Source organism: Gallinula chloropus (genome assembly GCF_964237585.1).
Source record: "Gallinula chloropus genome assembly, chromosome: 2".
NCBI lineage: Eukaryota > Metazoa > Chordata > Aves > Gruiformes > Rallidae > Gallinula > Gallinula chloropus.
Genome location: NC_140086.1, coordinates 62,599,521 through 62,620,575, shown reverse-complemented (window position 1 = coordinate 62,620,575; position 21,055 = coordinate 62,599,521). Strand labels below are relative to the sequence as shown.

General features: G+C 46.2%; 1 protein-coding gene across 1 annotated transcript; it reads right to left on the bottom strand.

The window, feature by feature from the left end:
- Positions 1 to 4,915: 4,915 nt before the first annotated feature.
- Positions 4,916 to 20,885, bottom strand: CNDP2 (carnosine dipeptidase 2). The gene is made up of 12 exons (XM_084260424.1): positions 20,875 to 20,885; positions 18,365 to 18,454; positions 17,357 to 17,500; positions 14,810 to 14,972; positions 11,796 to 11,884; positions 10,716 to 10,916; positions 10,172 to 10,256; positions 9,467 to 9,627; positions 7,459 to 7,623; positions 6,773 to 6,914; positions 6,027 to 6,174; positions 4,916 to 5,602 (listed from the first exon to the last, which is right to left on the bottom strand). Exons 2-12 carry the CDS (start codon positions 18,422 to 18,424, stop codon positions 5,533 to 5,535), a joined length of 1,428 nt encoding a protein of 475 aa, XP_084116550.1. The 5' UTR covers positions 18,425 to 18,454; positions 20,875 to 20,885; the 3' UTR covers positions 4,916 to 5,532.
- Between the last annotated feature and the right edge of the window lie 170 nt (positions 20,886 to 21,055).

The window sequence follows — 21,055 nt, the reverse complement described above, 5'->3', positions numbered from 1 at the left end:
ACACACTAACAGTGACGAAAGAAGCTGCTCAACTGCATTTGTTATCTCATTTTTCACTCTAAAGGGCAGAAACATAAGAAGTCTGGGGGCTGTCTCCATGATTGAGAAGTACATAAGCTGGCCCAGACAGAAGGAGGACACTGCATACCAATGTGCCAGCATCAGCTGGCATGTGTTCCTTGGCATGCATTTTAAGTAGTCCTCAAATACCAGAATTGCTAAGGATATGCAAAATTAATACAAAAATTAATATTTAAAAGTACTAGAAAAATATCTTTTAGCAATCAGGGTTTCTCATAGCCTAACATCATGATGTAGAGTGGTATAATCAAGCTAGCAAAGGACTAGAATCAAAATTATGCACTGCTAAGCTTTCCTGTGTAGCCTTAGCAGATTCTCTGAAGAGTGATTTAAATCCCCTGCATAACTTTATTAATTATCAGGAAGGTGATTTGTTCAGATTGACTCCTCTTAATGTAAAAGCATATTTAACAGGCAAATCTCTTTTAATTTTTAAGCTATTTCTTTGCTAGAATGAACAAACTCCTATACTCTCCCTAGATTAGCTCTGTTATCTCTACTCTTCACATTGCCTCAAGGTCAAGATCACAAAGCCAAAGTTCTTGAAGTTAAGGCAGTCTATCATGTAATCTTAAGGAAAATGTGTTTTGATTGAGTCTGTACATCCAAACTCATTATGCTAAATGAAAGTCTGGTTTGCAAGTTAAAAAGCAGTTTCAAATTAGAAGCATTGTGCTCAATAAGCCTAAAATGGATTACCTCACAGCTGAAAATCAGGACTGTGTTCCTAACATGCAAGAAGTTATTGTTTCTCTGTGCAGCAAAAATAAAGAAAAGCAACATTTTAAAAAGCAGTCAGGGCTTATTCATTTAGGGATAATAGTTTGTAATAACTCCAGCTGCTCTTTTAAGTCCCTATTCCATATCAAGATGCACAGTCATGAATTTTGCTAAAACACAAGAAATCTGGTGAGGGACAAGGTATCACAAGCCAGTAATACGACTAAGTCAGTATTGAACCCAAGATGAATAACTCAAAAACAACTGGTCTGACATTAAGCAGCACTGGGGATCGTTCCACCATGGGGGCTCCCACGGGTGAGCAAAGCACACCAGTTCATATACAGAGATGCCACACAGTCATCAGATTCCCTGGAAAGGGCAGTCCCATGCTGATGAGTTCTCAGAAATCATTTACATACTCCAAGCATGAGCAGTAAAATTAGGGGGAGGATCTTTTCACCCTTTGGTGGTCATTCAGGGTGTTCCTCACACATGTCCGTTAGCCAAACTCTGGGCTTCCTTTGTCTATATCTAGTCATGGCCACCCTTCAGGATCTCCCTGGAACTGCAGGCAGGAGTGTGCCTGAGGGGACAATGACACCTCAAGAGATCAAGTCCAACCCCCTTGCCAAAGCAGCTCCCTAGGACAGGTCACACAGGTAGGTGTCCAGATGCATCTTGACTATCTCCAGGGAAGGAGACTCCACAACCCCCCTGGGCAGCCTGTGCCAGGGCTCTGTCACCCTCACTGGGAAAAAGTTCTTCCACATGTTGGTGTGGAACTTCCTGTGCTCCAGCTTGAAGCCATTGCCCCTTGTCCTGTCCCCACAGACCATTGAAAAGAGGCTGGCCATTTCCCCGTGTCCCACACTCCAGATATTTACAAACATTAATCAGATTTTAGCCTTCTTTTCTCCAGGTTGAACAGTCCCAGTTCATTCAGCCTTTCCTTGTAGGGGAGATGCTCCAGGCCCTTAATCATCTTCATAGCCCTCCACTGGACTCTCTCCCTGTCTTTTTTATCAGGGAGCCCAGAACTGGATACAGTAAAAGTAGATAAAGTACCCATTACTTCAGCAACTTAAGCCTACACACTTAAATAGGCATTTTCTTCAGGCCAAAGTCCCATCTTAGTCTCTTTTTCAAAGAGTTCTGGTACTTACCTCATGCCAAAGTATTTTTGCTATCAAAAAAGATCATCTTCCCAGCCTCTTCCACAAACCTTTAACACTTTCTTCCAGCTCGGGCACCCTTCATGACTGCCACACTGTACTTACAAAGTGCAGGATCTGATGCAGTGTCTTCAGTGCAGAACCTGAGACAAATAACTGGCTTTGAAAAAAGTTTCAAATTAAATGAGATGATTACAAACATGCTTCACTTTCCTTACATAGTTCATCATGTTATCAGCTTCCCTAGTGCCCAAATAACCATTTTCATTACATACTGTGATAAGATTTACATGAGTCCAGGAAATAGTTTCAACACTTTTCAAGCTCATAGGTAGAAAATGACAGAATCACAGAACAGTAGTGCTTGGAAGGGACCTCTGGAGATGATGTAGAGCAGGTGGCACAGGATCACATCCAGGCAGGCTTTGAATGTCTCCAATGGAGGAGACTCCACATTCTCTCTGGGAAATCCCTTGCATTGTTCTATCACCCCCAATGTAAAGTTTTTTCTTGTATTCAGATGGAACTTACTCTGTTCCTGTTTGTGCCCATATTGCCTCTTCCTGCCACTGGGCACCACTGAAAAGAATCTGGCCCCATCCTCTTGACAGCTACCCTTTAGATATTTATAAGCATTAGATCCCCTCTCAGTCTTCTCCAGGCCAGACAGCCCCATGTGTCTCAGCCTTTCCTCATAACACAGATGCTCCAGTCCCCTCATGATCTCTGTAGCCCTCCACTGGATGCTCTCCAGTAGTTCTGTGTCTTTCTGGAACTGAGGAGCCCAGAACTGGACAGTCCTCACCAGGGTACAGCAGAAAGATAACCTCCCTCAACCTGCTGGCAACTCTTCTTGATGCACCCCAGGATACCATTAGCCTTCTTTGCTATAAGGGTTCATGCTTACTTTGCCCACCAGGACTCCGAGATCCCTCTCTGCAGTGCTGCTTCCCAGCAGATCAACCCTTAACCTGTAGTGGTGCTTGGGGTTCTTCCTCCCTAGGTAGAGGGCACTACACTTACCTTTATTGAATTTCATTTTGTTCTTCACCCATCTCTCCAGCCTGTCCAGGCCTCACTGAGCAGCAGCACAGCCTTCTGGTATCAGCCACTCCTCACAGTTTTGTACCCCAAAATATCAGTATGATATGCTGAGGCAGACTGTCTCCCTGCAGCCCATGGACAGCGATGACAAGTGGAGATTCCACCTGTAGCCATGGAGGACCCCACTCTGGAACATGTGGAAACACCCAAAGGGAGCTGTGATCTCATGAGTCCTGGCAGGACCTGGGCAGAGAGGAGCCCACACCAGAGCAGGTTTGCTGGCAGGACTTGTGACCCCATGGAGGGGACACACTGCAATGGTCCATGAAGAGCTGCAGCCCATGGGAAGGAGTCACATTGAAGTCTGTGGAAGACAGTCTCCTGCAGGGGGGACCCCACACCAGAGGGGAAGAGTGTGAGGAGTCACAGAACCACAAGGCTGGTAAAGACCTTTGAGATCATCAAGTCCAACCATTCCTGTCCTAAGCTAAACCATATCCCTGAGTACCTCATCTACTTGTTTCTTAAACACATCCAGGGATGGTGACTCAAACACCTTCCCAGGCAGCCTATTCCAGGCCCTGACAACTCTTTCAGTGAAGAACTTTTTCCTAACATCCAATCTGACCCTGCCCTGGTGCAGCTTTGTGCCATTTCCCCCTGTCCTATCTCCTGTCACCTGGCTGGAGAGACCATCACCCACCTCTCTACAACCTCCTTCAGGTAACTGTAGGTGGTGATAAGGTCTCCTCTCAGCCTCCTCTTCTCCAGGCTAAACAGCCCCAACTCCCTCAGCCACTCCTGAGTCCATCACCTGAGGGGGAATGAACAGCAGAGACATGTGAACTGACCACAACTCCTGCACCTAGGACGGAGAAGGTGTTTTAAGATTGCTTCATTTCTCATTACTGTGCTGATTTCATGGGTAATTAATTTTCCCCAAGTCTGTTTTGCCTTTGCTGGTAGTTCCCACGTCTCCCTGTCTGTATCTCAACCAAAGGCTTTCATTAGCTTTTCTCTCCCCTGTTCCACTGAGAGGAACCAAGAAGCTTTGGGGGCCAACCAGCCTCCAGCCAGTGCCAACCCACCAGTGTTGTAGCAGAGCAGACCCACCACTGACAGGTGAGAATTTAGCAGCCCACTGCATGTTTGTGTAGATGCCTGGTGCTAGCAGGCACTGACATGGGCACCACATAGGTGTCAGGCTGCACCCCAGCTGCAACACAAGTGCAAAGTTTAACAGCACCAAATAATCTCCAGCCTTCAGCCTCCAGGACAAACCAAACAGAACCACACAAGCAAGGCAGGGAAGCTTTGAAGCTTCACCATGAGAGAAGCAGCCTCCTCCCTGCCCCAACAGTCAACTATTAAGGCTCCAGACCAAGCAGCAGTGAAATCCAGCCAGACAAGACAATCCTGCCTTCAGGCCCCTGAGGGAGGAACCATCACATGCTGCTCACCTATTTGTGAGGCTACAGGACTGCACTATGCTCCAGCAGTTGGCTTTGAGATACCAGACATGTTGAATACTCCCAAAAGACAGCTTAAAGGTGGATGTCATTCAGTAGATGTAATTAGTGATGCTACAAATCCCTGCCTACAGATTCCACCCAATCCCTTGTAGCACCACTGATGATACTACATCATGACGACCTGGTTTACAGAGCCAAAAGGGAAGACTTTTCTGAGCTTGTTTTCCCTCAGGAGGGAAGGATTTAAGTCAACTCAACAAGCTGTTACAGAGCCAGAGCCTGAGGAATAAAAACTTGGATTCCCAGTAAGTACAGTCCCCATAGCTATATCACTCATCCGCACCAACAGCCATGGAGCAGTTCCAAGTTACCTGAGGTTGCTTTCCCTCCCAACTCAATTCTTAGAGACCAAGAGACAAACTCTAGAGCATCATGATTCTTTATTGTCCTTTTTAGGGAGTACAAAGGCAGCTTTACAAAAAGATGGCCAGTAGTCATTACCACAGTGACATTTGTTATAACCTAACTCACTGTAAACAGAAACCTGCACAGGCAGGTAAAAGCTGTAAGAGACAAACTGCACTTCCAAATCACTCAGGACAGATGCCTCACCACAGCCTGAACACACTCCAGTATAGCCCCATAATCTGTCACATTGACTACTTCCAGGATGTACCCAGAAATCAGAACCTTAAACTTGGCTGGCAGTTCTGCAACTGATGTGGCTGCTTAAACCATTGAGAGCAAACCATTCCTCCTGCTTTGGAGGAAGAAGTAGGATACAGCAAGCCACACCAAGTGATACAGACAAGATGAAGATGCAGTGCAGGACTGCCAGCCAGATAAAGAACAGCCTTTAAGGAAGCATTTAAAGAATTTTTTTGGTATACAACAGTCTGTCAAGTGGAGCTGCATGCTTCCCTCTCCCTCAAAGCAGCGGAGTGTTTGTGGAAGAGGGGAGGCATGTAAGACTTAACTGATGACATTTCACAAGACAATTCAGACTTCTGATCCAGGAGCCAAAAGGTAAAGTGTCTAACTTAGTCCTTCAGCTGGGAAACTTCATAGAGGTATGCACCCAGCATCTTCACCCCCTGGATGTAGTTGTACCTGGAAAGAAGACAGCCTCCATTAGCATTGTTTTCACTCGAGCTCTATTTCTAGCAGTTGTGCTTTCTGCAGTCAGTCCTAAGCACTCAGACACTACTAGAAGCATTACTGTTGCAGGCAACAGGCACCACTCCCAACCTCCTGCATCTTCCCTGGCAAGAGAAGAATGTCACCCTTGGGGTCTGGGGCCAATTTAGCTTGGAGACCAAAGAATAAAAACTGCTTCTGGTTTCAAGTGTATAAAACCAGAGGCAGTAGTGCCATCAAGATTCAGCTACAGACTGGTTATACAACCAACCATTCACTGCTAGGAAGAAGTGACACTTGACCTTCCAAAGGATTAAACAGCTCTATTATTTCTTTTCATAATATGTGCCAAGAATCACAACACAACTCAGCCTGGCACAGGGATAAACACTCTTACCTATTTAGCTTCTCATTCTGAGAGTGGGCACCATCATCTGCAGCTCCAACAGGAAGCAGCATGACATTCTTGCCTGTTGCTTCTTGAAAAGTAAGGGTGACAGGAATGCTTCCTCCCTCCCTTGTCAGGTCTGGTTCAACTCCAAACACTAGAACAAAGTGATACTGTAGTCAGAACTGTATTTGTTCTTTCAACACAAATCCTTACTGCTGCTTAAGCAATCAAGTTCCAACCACTTCTGTACCATGTGCTGGGCAAATCTTGCTCTGTTTTAATCAGCCTGACTGCAGAGGTAGCAGAGCTGTGGCATTTGCCCCCTAGATGTAGTGTTGGGGTACTGTTGCTTCAATTACACAATTAACACTTCAACTGAAAGGCTGTTTGTAGTCCACCACAGAAGTTAGATCTCCTCCAGTTGCCCCATGCATTCCAGCTGCCCTAGCACAGCTAATTAAGGAGGATGCTAGGATGACTAAATTGAGGGCAATGTCTAAGCAAGTGATCTCAACTACTGACCATGTCACCCTAATACTAAAGCAACACCACACCAGTGAACTTGTTCCAGCACAGTAGGGTGAGCTTCCTTTCTGTACCTCAGGCTTGAGTTGAGGGACTACACATAACATGCTTAAAGATGCTGAACTTGCTTATTACTTAAATACAGACCACTGCAGACATGATCTCAGTATTTCTTGAGGTGCTGAAACAAGAGCTCAGCCTCCCAGTGCCGAGTGGGAAACACTGACCTGTCTTCATGGCCCTCCTACCAGCCATGTAGTGGGGATGGTCGAAGTCTGACACCCAGGGTTTTCCACCATGGCCCAAATATACTCTGAATTTGTTTGGGCTCTGCAGCTCTGCAAACTTTTTGCTCACATAGTCTTCAACCTAGAAGAAGGATTGAATAATCTTACCTACTGTTAGCATTTACATGAACAGTGGTAAAGGCTGGATACTTAAAGCACCTGAGGGACTTGCAGGTCACTGCTACTGTGCAGCAATACTTTTCCTATTACTATTATTTCATATTATTCTACTTACATACTGTTTATATTAAATATTTCAACTCTGCTCTGAAGTCAGACTATCTCCTTCAGGCAAGTTAACTGGATCCTGCAGAACAGTTAGCCAATATGTCAAACTCACACATTTGAATAGGTACTTCTGGCTATGTAACTGCCCTCAATTAAACTAGCAGTCAGTCCTGAGCTCTTTCTTCAAGTTAGGGAGAGCAATTGAACAGACAGGCCACAACAGTCCAGTGTGAGACCATACAGCAACCACTGCAATTATCTGAATTGAGGTGCAGAACAGAGGAGACCATAGCAAAGTAACCAGAACTGCCTTAGAAACCAGAAATGCTAGTCCCCCAGACATGGAGAAGAGAAGTTGAGACTAGTTATTTTGAGACCATCAATCCATCCCAACATACATGTTTTGTGACTTCCTCAGGAGTCATGTTTGGCACAAGTCTGATTGAGAACTTGCCAATCACTTTCCTAGGAATCACAGTCTTGGCTCCAGAGGCTGAGAAGGCTCCTTCGATTCCATGAAGGGATAAGGAAGGATATCTCCACCTATGCATAAGGATATCTCTCTGCAACAGCAAAAGGAAAAATGCAAGGTTACATCAAGTTTAACAGAGATCCCTGAAGAAATATCTTAAATAGGATACAGATTTTACAATTAAGTGCTCTCCACCACAGGCAAACACAGCTCATTCAGGATCACTCAGTTAAAACCAGAAGCTTCTACCTCCATTAAGCACACATTTTGATACAACAGTTACCCAACTTTCAGCACTTTAAGATTAAGTAGCTCTAGCTTGGCTTTCTCCTAGAAAACTTCCAGGAGATGACCAGTCTGCTTCTGACAGTTGCAGTGTATCAGAAGCTCTAGCTCCCACTGCTGCAAGTCAGGCAGGTGCCTTCATCACCGAGTCACATGCTTGGATACAGCAAGCCTTCCAAAAGCCTCCCCACTGTGCAGACAGCCATAGCATGCTCCTACTTATCAGTTGTATTAAGCTGCTTAAACTCAGAGTTGTTTGGAATGAGCATTATTGCCTTTCAGATCACTTCTGCATTTCTTCCTTGCTGCCTTGGACACAGCAGGTTAAGTGTTCACACTAGATACTGTGAACAAGATATTTGTGTCCTGTGTAGCTACAGCATCTCAAGCATGAGCTTCACTGCAGAGATTCAGGAGACTTAGAAATTTTGTGGGCCTCAGTTAAGTTTGTCCCAGGTACAACTTGCCTCTAGTCTTCTCAAAAGAGAATTTAACACTCAATTCAAATAGTTCAAGCACACTGCTCCTCACTTGGGAGATTCCACCCTTCCCTCCCATGTCTCCCCTTAGTCCTAAGGTCCTTCTCACACAAGCAGAGTTAGAACTCCCTTGGTAAGTTAAGCTAGGATTTCAGTCTAAGTCTGAACAGCTTTAGTTCAGTATCATACACTAAGAGCAACATGCCAACCCCTTCTTATATACAAGCTCTACTTCATCCTCTGCTTCACAGCATAAGGCTAAACAAGGAAAAGCCTGTGTGCTCTCAGTTGATATAAACCTGAGCATGTAGAGTCAAGGATATAAAATTGTTACTAATACCTGTAAGTTGAGTCTGAAGCCTCTTCCTGACAGTATTAGGATTGAAGACAGACCTGCACATGTAAACTTGTCTTTTACAAGACTTGTTTCTGCTTTTTACAATAGGTGTGTTTACATCTAGGTTTCCATGCTTTACAGTCACCATGCAGTACCTTGGAGGATTCAATGCTCTTAAAAGCACTCATTTGGAGAGCTCCCAGGATGAAGATTTGAGAAGCTCAGACATGAGTTAATTGAACCCATTCAAAGACTTGGCCAGCTGCCTAGTTCAGTTATAAAAGAGTCCTTGCTTACCAGGTCTAGGAAGATATTCAGTGTATTGACCTTAAGTTCACTACAGCTAGATCAAGCTGTTCTCACCTTTTGAGAAGTCACCTCTATGAGCAACTAAATATCTGATAACCCATTGAACTTTTCAGATGCAGGAAGTAATAATATACTTGGTATAGATGTAGTATCTGACCTCTCAAAAAGTGCCAGCAGTTCTTATCTAGCATTAAGAGAACAGCACTAAAGTCCTGTGTAAGTTTGAAATGCTAGTTGTACATAGACTAACACGGAAACTCAAAGTTGCCTAGACTGCTTGCCTTAAGCATGGCATTCCCCAGCACCTAACTTTGCAGAGGAACTGCTAGCATTAAGTATGCAGCCAGGAGGTGACAGTGTCTTCAAAGCAGTCCCACCGTTCTGAAGACACATGATTAATCCTCTGCCTACTAAATTACTTGGTAACTACTCAAAGCCAGGACAGTACCCACAGAAGTTTGTCTTCTACTAAAATAGCTTGAACCAACACAGATAGCCAGGGTAGAGATGAAGTACAGTAATACCTTTGTATCATGCAACAGTTTTGTTGCTCCTACATCTTTTGCATATTCTTCCAGGTCAAAATCGATCTTCTCATATAGTGCCAGCTCCTCGTCAGTAAGAGGTGCCACTGCTTCATAAAGGCCTGGGATGAGGATCTTCCCTTTCTTGTCTATAAGAGAACCTGTAAACAAGCATCTAATATCAGGATTTAACCAGAAACCACAAGGTGTCATTGGTGGGAACACTTCCATGGAATAGAAAACTCTGCAAGTGTAATAAAACTCTTGACCACTACACCACAGAGAGCCTGTACCATTAAGCATGGAAGCATGGGGAGTCTGCAGCCACCCAACACACAACTCCTTGCAACTGCATCTAATTCTAATGCTACATATTCAGCTGGCTGCTTAACAGTAGGATTCCCAAGGAGTTCAGTATGGCAGATGTAGAAGAGTTAGCCAAAGGTTGCAGAGAGACTTTGGGGAAGCTAAAGCAGACTGACATCTTCTTGGCAAGAGCTTCCTCATATTTCTGTACTTAAGGCATCAGCCTGTTTTACACACACCTGGCAAGCACCATTTCACTGGTCATTGCTTCACACTGGCCATTAGCAGCATTAACTGCTGAGCAGTCTTTAGGGGACCCCCCATTCCCATTGCAAACTTGTGCTTTAATAGCTCTTGCTCCCACTTTAGATGCATTCAGTGAAACCTGTTTTTTCTTACCCATTAGAGTGATGAGATCTGTCATGGCCTCATGTACTGAGCCACCATAGACTCCAGAGTGAAGGTCTTTGTCACTGCATTCCACCTGGATTGAAGTGAATGAAGATTCAGGTTAATTTTAGCATGAAGACACTGTCAAATGCACAGAAGACTTTTTACCCTAGCTTTTTGCTGCATGCATTTTGAGATCACTCAGTTGCAATACATTAAAGCAGATGTTTTTGCTCTGTAGAGTACAAGCTCTTAGTACTGACTGTCTCAACCTTGCAGACTTCAGCATTGACATCTTTTCCTGGACACTAAGGGAATACCTGGATGGATATATTTATGCCATGAGAATCCCCCAGCGAAGGTGCCAGCTTATCTTTCTTCATAAAGTTGAACATTATTCCTCCTACCCAAGTATTACACTGACAGTAAAAGTTTAGACAATTAACAGAAACAGTTCTATTTTAGTCAGTTCCACCTTTCCTGAAAAGGAATTGGAATGTTTCCAGTGAAAACATCAGCTTGATACTAGTTTTTTCAGTGTTTCAGCACTTACCTCTATGAAGTAGTAGCAGATGCCCCTCAAGCCATAGGTGATACAAGGCTTGTTCTTGCCTAGCCAGTAATTGTCAGAAATGCAAACATAATCCACGTCTTTGAAGAAAGTGTCTTGCTGAGCAAAGATCAGTTCATCAAGGCCTTCAGATCCTGATTCTTCCATACCCTCTAGGCAGAACTTAACATTTACTGGAAACTCCTTTGAAAATTAAAAGCAAGAACAGATTAAATGTGTAAATATTAGACTCCTCCTTTCTCAACTAGTAATATTCACCTGTCACATGCACAGCAGTAAAACAGACATATGTTAGTCTCATGACAGTGGAATCTGTTAGTTATACACAAAGTATCCCAAAGTCTGGATTGTGCTTACCTTGAGGGCACTCACACCACCCTCCATTTGGTGGAATTCAAACTCTTCAAAAGAGTTTTAACTAAGTTCTAGAACAACTTGTTCCCAAATCTCTTAACTGTGGGAATGCAGCAGAGATGTTACCAGAGTTAAAGTCACAGGGCTAAGAAAATTAGCACTAACCACAGAAACTGCATGCCACAGTAAGAGTCAGAGCTACCCTATCCAGTCCAACATATTCTATGCCTAGGCAGCACTTGCACTGCTAATTCTTTACAAGTAATAGTAACTTGTCTGACAAGATAAAACACACATCCTAAGCACTATTTATGATTGCACATTTTCCTGAACAGAAACAGCAGAGTTCCCAGTTTAAGTATTACCAAGTTCATCCCTTCCTAGAGCTCAGTGTCAGTGAGACACCCTTACATGACAGTGATCACATTTGACTACTCCTCCTGCTCTAGATGCTTGCATATGTGTTTTCCTTTCCACACATCTTGGTAAAACAAAAATGCTGAAAGTGTAATCCAAGTATCTACAAGACTAACTCGTCAGCAAGTCAATTCAACCCTACTGGGATATAAGGGAGTTTACGGGACTATTGCATCATTGCTCTGATCAGCTGAATAAGCAGGCTTGCCTCACAAGGGTTTGTGGTTTGGGTAACATTTACTGCTGGACTCAGCTGCATGTAAAAAGGCAGGACACATTTTGGGCACACACCTGGTTAGTTTGTTGATAAGCCTCCAAGGCATTCAGCCAGGCAAGCACTGGACCTTTGTCATCTGTTGATCCCCGCCCATACAGCTTTCCTGCAGAAACAAGATACAAATTAACCACTGTGGAGAAGAATAAGGATGAAGTTTCAGTCATCTCTTGCCTGCAGGAGAAAACATTCTTTCAAATAAACTTTAGCCCTGCTTATCAACTTCTATTTCTGGTTCTGCTGAGGCAGCAGTCTGACATCCTACTGCATACACCCATGCAAGTGCAATAGGTACAGCACCACATTAGTTCTCACCCTTTGAGACACCTCCCAGATGCTCCCCAGAGGAGTTGAACATAAACCTCAAAAACATGTATCTGCCTTAGGCTAAGTTGTTTCCATACCCTTCACAATAATACAACAGGTAGGGTATAGAAGCAAACTAACTCCTTTTTAACAGAAACTTATCCACTGTGAGTTTCAACTCAATACTTTGATTTGAGGAGTGAGACTTCAGCAGCTAGGGAGCAACCACCTCTCTGGATTGGTGAGATAACTGTCTATCTCAGAAAAGGCTCTAGTCAAACAAGTTTTACAAGCTACAGGGACACCCTAGGAAATGTAGCACACAGGATCACAGTACAGGCAGATACTGTTTCAGCTCAGCTATGGCTTCAACTCCTACAGACTTGGCATAAGCAGAGTGACAGAACCAGCCAGAGAGCTTGCAAGGTAAGGAGCTGTTGGGAAACATGGCTCCTACACTGACAGGTTGCACAGAGAGAAGCCACAGCTTGAGGCAAGTCCTGCTCTTGCTATAAAGTTAGATAATCCAACTTCACTTGGACTCTGCTGCCTGTGACCAAGTGCACAGCTAGAAATACAGTTACCATAGATCCTTCTTTTCTTGGCAATGATTGACACTTATGCAACAGGAGTGGGTAATGTCTGATTCATATGACTTTTGACACTGTTGCAGTTGTGTGGCTGGATTCTAATGGAGAAGGGGGAGCTGCAGAGATGGCTGCTGCAACGAACTGCTGCTAGAAGCTCTCTGCAGGCCCCAGAGAGTAAACATCAGCCAATTCAAGGCCAGAGTCATTGCTGACCAAGGCAGAGCCCATCAGTGGTGGTCACAATGGGAATCATTTAGGAGAAAACACAGACAGCTGCATTTTGTCACCAGAGGACGGCATGAGATTTAGGAAGCTGTATGGACATCAAGGCTAGGGAAGCAGGAGCAGGAAGAATGAGGCGCTCCAGGCACCAGGAGTGATTCCCCTGCAGCCCCTGGAGAAGACCATGGTGAAACAGACTGTCCCACTGCAGCCCATGGATAGTGATGGGGAGCAGAGACCATCCATGGCCTGTGAAGAGACTGACGCACACCACAGCAGGTTTGCCAGGGAACTTGTGACTTGGGGTTGGGGGGGGACGGGGGACAACCAGGCCAGAGCAGTCTGGGCCCCAAGGTCAGCAGCCCATGGAAGAGAGCCATGCTGAGGCAATTGGTGAGGAGATGATGCCCTGATAGAAAGGGCTCACATTGGAGAAGTTTGTGAAGGGTTGTCTCCCATAGGTGGGATCCCACAGTGCCACAGGGGAAGGGGGTGTGGAATGCCCCCCACCCCAGCTGGGGAGGAAGACAACTCAGGAGGAACAGACTGAAAATCCCCCATTCCCCACCCCTCCCCACACCATGATGGTGGGGAAAAAAGGGAGCAAAATCATGACTAAAGGGAAGTCTGCTAGGAAGGGAGGGGTGGGAGGGGAAGGTGCTTTAACACCTGGCTGCACTTCCCATTACCCAACTCTGGTCACCACCATGGGGTGCTGACTTTCTGGCCCAGACTGCTCCAGTCTGCTACCCCCAGTCACAAGTCCCCCAGCAAACCTGCTGCAGCATGGGCTGGTCTCTCCACAGGCTGTTGATGGTCTCTACTCCCCACTCCCATCCTCATCCATGGGCTGCAGAAGGACAGCCTGCTTCACCACAGTCTTCTCCAGGGGAATCTCTCTCCAGCACCCAGAGTGCCTCATTCTCCCCCCCGCCCCCCCCCCCCCCCCCCCCCCCCCCCCACTTCCTTCTTCCCTGGCCTTGGTGTCTGCACAGGTTGTTACATCTTCTCACTCCCTTCTGCAGTTTTTTCTCCTATATGGTCACAGCATCTCTGTGAATCACATCTCCAATTAGCTCAGCCCTGGTCAGCAGCAACTCCAGCCTTGAACCAGCTGATGTTTACTCTCCAGGGCCTGCAGAGAGCTTCTGGCTGCTCCTTGCAGGACCCACCTCTGCAGCCCACAATTCTCCATTAGAATCCAGTTACCCAAAACTGCAACAGACACTCAGCACTAAGCAAACAAAATAGAAGAAACTGTTGATAGCACCAGCTTCTGTATTTAAGGAGAGTTTTAGTCCCCTCTTGGTTACTGGGAATGTGTTATTTCAGCAGGAGTTACAGCATGACTTCATCCCTGGTTTTGGGAAGAGGGACACTTGTCTGGGCACCAGCTCTGTAAACACAGCTTCTGCAGTACTCACCGTAGCACAGTACACAGACACAAGGCAATCCAGGGAGGCTGCTGCACCGCTACTCTCCCAGGCATAAAGAAGCTGTTTTGAGTGTCTGTCCCCTGCAGTGGCTCAAAATCCCTGCAACATGACTTTATGGATGGCAAGTTGGGACCATCAGAAAAAAAAACTAGTTCTAGAAAGCCTTGTGGAAACTAATTGTTACCCTGAAAGGCAGCAGTTAAACTTTGCTGCAGCTACAAGGGAGGCAGCATGCAAGTATAGTCTAGTTTATCAGGAAAGGAAACAAGTCCCAAGAGCAGCTGAGACTTTAGTTCTACTTATTCACTGTTTACCCTCCTGCAGCTTTTCTCTCAGCAGTATTAAACATCCCCCATGCCCATTCTTTCTTTCCCTCCCCCTTCACACAAGGGGGTTGAGCAACCACAATTGTAAAGGCACTGAGAAACACCACACTTAAGGAAGTGCTCATCAGTTTCTGAAGCCCACCACTCTTACCTTCTCTCTCTACAAGCGTGAAGGGCTCACTATCCCAGCCATCCTCTAGTGCTGCTGGCTGGACATCCAGGTGACCATACACACACACTGTCTTTTTGTGTGGATCCGAGCCAAGGGTTCCCAGAACAATGGGTGGCAGAGGGATCTCAGATCCATCAGGCAGCTAGTAATGGGAGGCAAGACATTTTGTCTAAATATCAAGTGTCAGGGTGGCACACTTCTATCAGGTGTATGAATGGCTTTAACAATATGGATGCTATGAGATTAGAGGCACAGACAGCTGAACAAAACCAGGCTAAACTGATTGCCAATGAAGGCACAGCAGCACACTGCCAGTAAGTTTCCTGACAGGTCCCAGGAACAGTCAAAGTGTTCCAAGCCACTCAGAACTTACCTTTAAATGAACAATCCTGCATCAGTTTTTAGCAGAGCAAGCTGTCTGCACACCAAACTGCCATATCTAATGCTGACCTAAGCACTAGTGCTAAACTCCATTCAATACTGCATTCCACACTGCTTGTCACTGCACTTCCACCCTGGCCACAGTATAGCTCTCTAGAGAAACTTCCTGACAGTGTAACACGTGCCTACACCTAAATAAGGTCAGCATAGCAGCTGTATTTATCTATATCAGCCTACACTGATAAGCAAAGGGCAAGGTAGTGCTCTTGAGCTGAGTTCAAGAGCTGAACTTGGCTTAGTCCTTTGGAATACCCCATAAGCACTTATGTGCTGTCCTCAGAAAGTGGTTCCCTTCCAGTGAGCTAACCCATACTCCTAGGGTTACACTGTGCAGATCAAGATCAGTTTTGACTTCTCATACAGCTCCAAACTCCTGGGTTTTATCAGTTTATTACCTGGTCCTCCACTAGCTGCAGCTCTAAGTGATTAAAGCATTATTGCAAGCGTTTACACTTTCAGCAGTCAGCACACAGAACTGCTGTGCAATGGTAAAATAAGCTAGATCAGGCAAGTTCACCAGTTGCTTTACATTGTCCTTCACTGATATAACAGCAACATACATGATACACTGACTAGCTTTGTCTATGCTTAACCTAAAAGTAAAGTTAGCTTTAATCCAGCTGCAAGAGTTTTCTAAAAAGAAAAGTTAATGTCAAACTCAAACCAGTTCTTGTCCCCCAAAGTTACACTGATTAAAGTAGTGTCTCAGTTAATTGAGGTACTTTTGATGGGACTTCAGGCTGTAAGGTAGCAGCAGAGCCAGATTTAACCTACAGATTCCTGCCCAAGAGGGCACATGAAGTCAGCTGCTTCCCTGCTAGGACCTGTAGTGCTACAAACATTTAGTTGCCAGAAGCAAGAGCTGCTCACAGGGTACTAATACACAGATCTCATCCAGCAGCCTTTAGCACCAACTACATGGACCATGTTCTAAAACCAGCACACATTCCAGTACAACAGGATTTTGAATGCCATTATCCAAATGCTAGTCTAAGTTTCTGTATGGGTCTTATGCTGTGACATGTGGTGACTAGGTACTTCAAACCAGGAGGATCTCAAATAGACTGTTCCCTAGGACCACTCTCATAAGCAAATACATGTCTCCGGCGAGGAAAAGCAGTCCAGATAGCTAAAAATAAGGAGGGGACACATGCTATTAAGAATCCTTCTGTTTCTGGTAAAGGAACAATGCAGTCTTGTGACAGATGTAACAACTGCAGTAGATCCTAAAAGTCTTTTCAAAGACTTAAAGCTTCAGTCAATACCTTTACTGCCTATGGGTTCAGGGTATACAGCCAGCCTAGTTAAATACACCTAACACTTTTGATTACAAGCAGTCTTTCATGCTCAAAGTATTTAAAATGCCTTTAAAAGACAGTGTAAAATGCAATACAACATGCTTAACTGATTTGGATCCTGAGTTTTAATATGAGCAAAAGTTTTAACGAACAGGGGTAGCAGGAAATGTTATCCACCACCTCTTTGTACACCACTACCCACAAGACCCTTGCACTGTGACCCAGACCAGAAGACTATCAGACATCAATGAATTAGTGATCCAAGTAGTTAGCCTGAGTACACTCAAACCTGTGCTGTGCTCTGCTGCACATGCAGCTTCACCTTGCTGTCTGTTCTGTGCTGCACATGTCCTCGGGCTGCAGGATAAACCTACCCAGGTGACTGGATCTAGGAGACTGAAACATCTCATATGAGGAAAGGCTGAAAGAGCTGGGGCTGTTTGGCATGAAGACAGAGGATCTGATCAATGCTTATCAAGATCTAAAGGGTAGATGTCTAGAGGAAAAGGCCAGACTCTTCCCAGTGGTGCCCAGTGACAGTAGAAGAGGCAATGGGCACAAACTTGAGCTCATGAAGTTTGGTCTCAACATAAGAAAACACTCCTTCCCTGTGAAGGTGACAGCACTGGAATAGTTTCTGAGAGAGGCTGTGGAGTCTCTTTCCCTGGAGCTACTCAGTGCCCACCTGGACACAACCCCATGCAACCTGCTCTAGGTGACCCTGCTTTAGCAGGGGTGTTGGAGCAGATGATCTTCCTACTACACCAGCACACAGGTGCTCACATACCTTTTGTTTCCCAATATCCATAAGCTGGGTTGTGCCTCCCAGTCGCTCAATATCCTTTGCGGCAACTTCCATCATGTGCCTGATCTCGCCCCGCTTCTCCGGCCACGCTGACACACTCTGGATGGCCACCCATTGAGCCAGGCGCTACAGGAAGACAGAAGGGTTCACAGGCCTCACTGCACACAAATTGGGGCACGGGAGGCACAACACAAATACAACACCTTGCAGTTCAGCTTACACTGCTTTAGTGAAGCTTAAACTTGAGGCAAGTCAGCTCTCTCCTCTGCTCAAAGGAGTACTAACCATTGATATTACACTCCAAGCTCTCTAAGGCCTCCCTTTGCCCCTGCAGCACTGCACAAAGGCTACAGATACAGAAAGCAGGCTTAGGAGTATGACAGTTTGTGCATGTTGCCCCTTTCCAGTTGCCACCCATTAAGAATCCAGACCCAGCGGATGTTCTTCAGGCTTCTCCAAAGCTGCCTTAGTTCCCCTCCCCACTCCACCAAGAACTGCCAGAAGTTGAACATTCTTGCCTGGGAGTTTACAGTGCTATATACCACTGATTCCTTCACAGGCAAAAGGGACTGCAATACAAAGTGCAATTAAATAGCATCTTTAAGTACAGAAGGTAACCTCTCCCTCTGTCCCCTAACACAAACAATTTCATATGAGAAAGCTTGTATATATCTTCTCACATCACAAAATGGGAGAGACAGTATAAACCTCGTTTGGGATTCAGGAGCTGATGTCCAGCAAATTGTACTTTTAAAGAAGTCACCACAGAGATTAAGTCCTTTGAACAGAAAAGGCCTAAACTTGAACAGTTTCCTGACTCAAACCAGTCACACCTGCTGCCTGCTCCCCACCTCTCCCCAGCTGCTTGGCATTACTTCATTATTTGGAGGATTATACAGGTGTAACAACAAGCTCAAAGCTGACCCATGATCAGCTTTCAGTATCACATAGCTATTTGTGCTCAGGACAGAACTCTGAAGGAAAACTTACCTGAATATAGAGCTCCTGGTGTTCATCAATGTATTTAAAGAGTGTTTCAAGAGCAGCCATCTTCTGATCACAATGGTTTTGCTGAAGAGTCTGCAACAGAAAAATGTTTCAGCCTTCACAGATGTCAGAAGTCAGTAATCAAGCAACCACAGAAGACTTTCACCTTTCACCTGCTGACCCCACATAACCTACTGTGCAAATAAACTTGAGGCCATCCCCACTCATGAAATAACACAGTAAAGTGGCCAAACAAAAATATATTAATCTCAACTCTATGGTTTCTGCCTCACCCTCCCCCCAAAATAACTTTGGATGTTAAACTCAAACTTGTCTACAGACATGCTTCAATCAAGTCACATACTTCAGTGAGAGGCAATATGTTACTCAAGTGAAGCCTACTCTGGAGTGACATTTTCTTATAACAGTTTAACTAAGAGTGTGTCATATGACTTTACCACTAGCAGCTAGCACTACACTTTTACTCTGTGCTCTATGAAGGAGGTTAAAATAAGGCATCTTAAAAATTGTGCTTTCTCCAGCTTTAAAATCCTAACCTGCCACCCAGCCTTCCCAAAGAAGGTCAGCATGAAGCCACAGGAACAGAAACCAGCCCCAGCAGGCCATGAGCAAACAGCCAGTGACCAGTTCTGTGCTACCACTTCCTTGTTTTTAGTTTCAACTGCCACTCAAGTGGGAAAAACTAAAACTATAGTAACTCTTAAGGCAGGAAAATATTGATCTTTAGATATGTCTCAACTCCAAGGGCCTGGACCATGACAACTCACAAGTCCTTGTGCTACACTGAACAAGCACATTCAGCAGCACCAATGGCTGCACTTCAGTATTTTGCCCAGACAGCTTTACCCCAAATCCTTTAAGCCCTTCTTCCACATAAGTGGAAGTCACAAGACAAGTATGCTAGCTGTTAAAAGATTTGACTGTCTTGTGATTTCTTGAACAGCTGTCTACAGAGCTGAAAGGAATACTTTGAAGCTGCAGGTTGTCCCACACAGTGCAATGTAAGTGCATCCCACCACCCTGAATCTACAGAAAGGTTACAGAATGCACTTTCTTTCAAGCAGGAAAGATCACTTAGATCACTAATGTTTTACATACAAAAATCCTTTCACTCACCACAGATGGTTTCTATTTAGTTTACAGCACCCATCAAGTTGATACTCAAATGAGTTTTAAGCATCAATTAGGACAAACACAAACTGCCAGACAGCTCAAGCTTTCTCTTCAGTAGTCATGAAGAGTGAAAGCTGAATGCATCTAAAGGACCGTATAGACATAGTTAAGTTAAAGCAACACTCCTCATTGAGGGCTGGTTTCCCTAAAGAAGCCACCATACTTGGATACAGTTAGAGCTCAGGCATGATTCACACAGTGCTTTTCAGAGAAACCAGCACACAGGCATCAGCCCTGCACATCTGTCTCTTCCCCTTGCTCAACCAGCTCCTATAGCACCATCAGGGCTTTAGCTTCACAGCACAGGCACAAAATACAACATATTACACAGAAGCTAATAGTCTGTCCACACAAACAAGATCTGAACTACTTGCTGAGCCTACTACTTTAAGTATCACCCTAAAAAGTTCAATACTTTGGAAAAATAGAGATATGTTGAATCACTCCAGCCTCACTGGACAGCCACATGAAAGTTTGTCTCAGGCAGCTTCAAACTTGGAAAATCAGACGTAGCTTACTGCACTGATACTAGATGCCCTCCTAAAAATCAGGGCTAGGATTTCCTGTGGGTCCTTCAAACTGGAGACCCCAAGTCTTCCAGTTCCACCTTTGCACTGCACTACGCTGCGTTACACAATAAGACAACCCAAAGCACTGTCACTGCACTGTGACAGCTTCGCCCCCCTTACCCACCGGCGGGACGAGCACCCCAGACGCGAGCCTTCCATCACGCCGGGAGGGGCCCGGAGCCACCACGGAGCACTCACCACGCTCCACAAGCCACCGAAAGCAGCAGCTTACAACCCCCTGCCCCCATTACAGGCCCCGCTCCTCCGGCCGAGGTTGGCTTAAAAGCCAAACCTGGAACTTCACAGGGTCTCGCAGCAGAAGGGAACGCGGACCGCAGCCCCACGCCCGCGGAGGTAAGCCCCAGGGCGGGAGGGGGGCACGCCGCCTGTTCCCGAGGGCCGGGGGAGCTGACGGGAGAGAGAGCAGGGCCGGGGAACGGGACGGGGGGGCGGCAGCGGCGGCTTCCATCAGAGGAGCAGCCGCGACAGGCCCGCGGCCCGGCAGAGCCGAGACTCGAGCCCGTGCAGGCGGCCCCTGCCGCGGGACAGCGGGCAGGGCCCAGGAGGGGCGCCGCGCACCCGGCACCCACCGGCTCCTCCCGGCAAGGCCGCGGCGCGGAGGCGGCCTCCGACAGGGCCGCGGAAAGGCCGGGCGCGGCCCTGCGCAACGGGATACGGCGCCACACGGCCAAGGGAACCGGAACCTGGCAGCAGCCCCCCCGCCACACCGGCAGCAGCCCCATTACTCACCCGCCTCACGCCGTCCCCAGCCCCCGCCACAGGCAGCGGCGGCCACCCAGGCGGTTTAAATAGCCCCGCTCCGGCCCCGCCCCCCGCCCCGGTGGCCAATCCGCGGGCACGGGGCGGGGCCCGGCGGCCTCGCGAGGCCACGGGGCGGGGCTTGCCGCGAAGGGGGCGTGGCCTCCCGCAC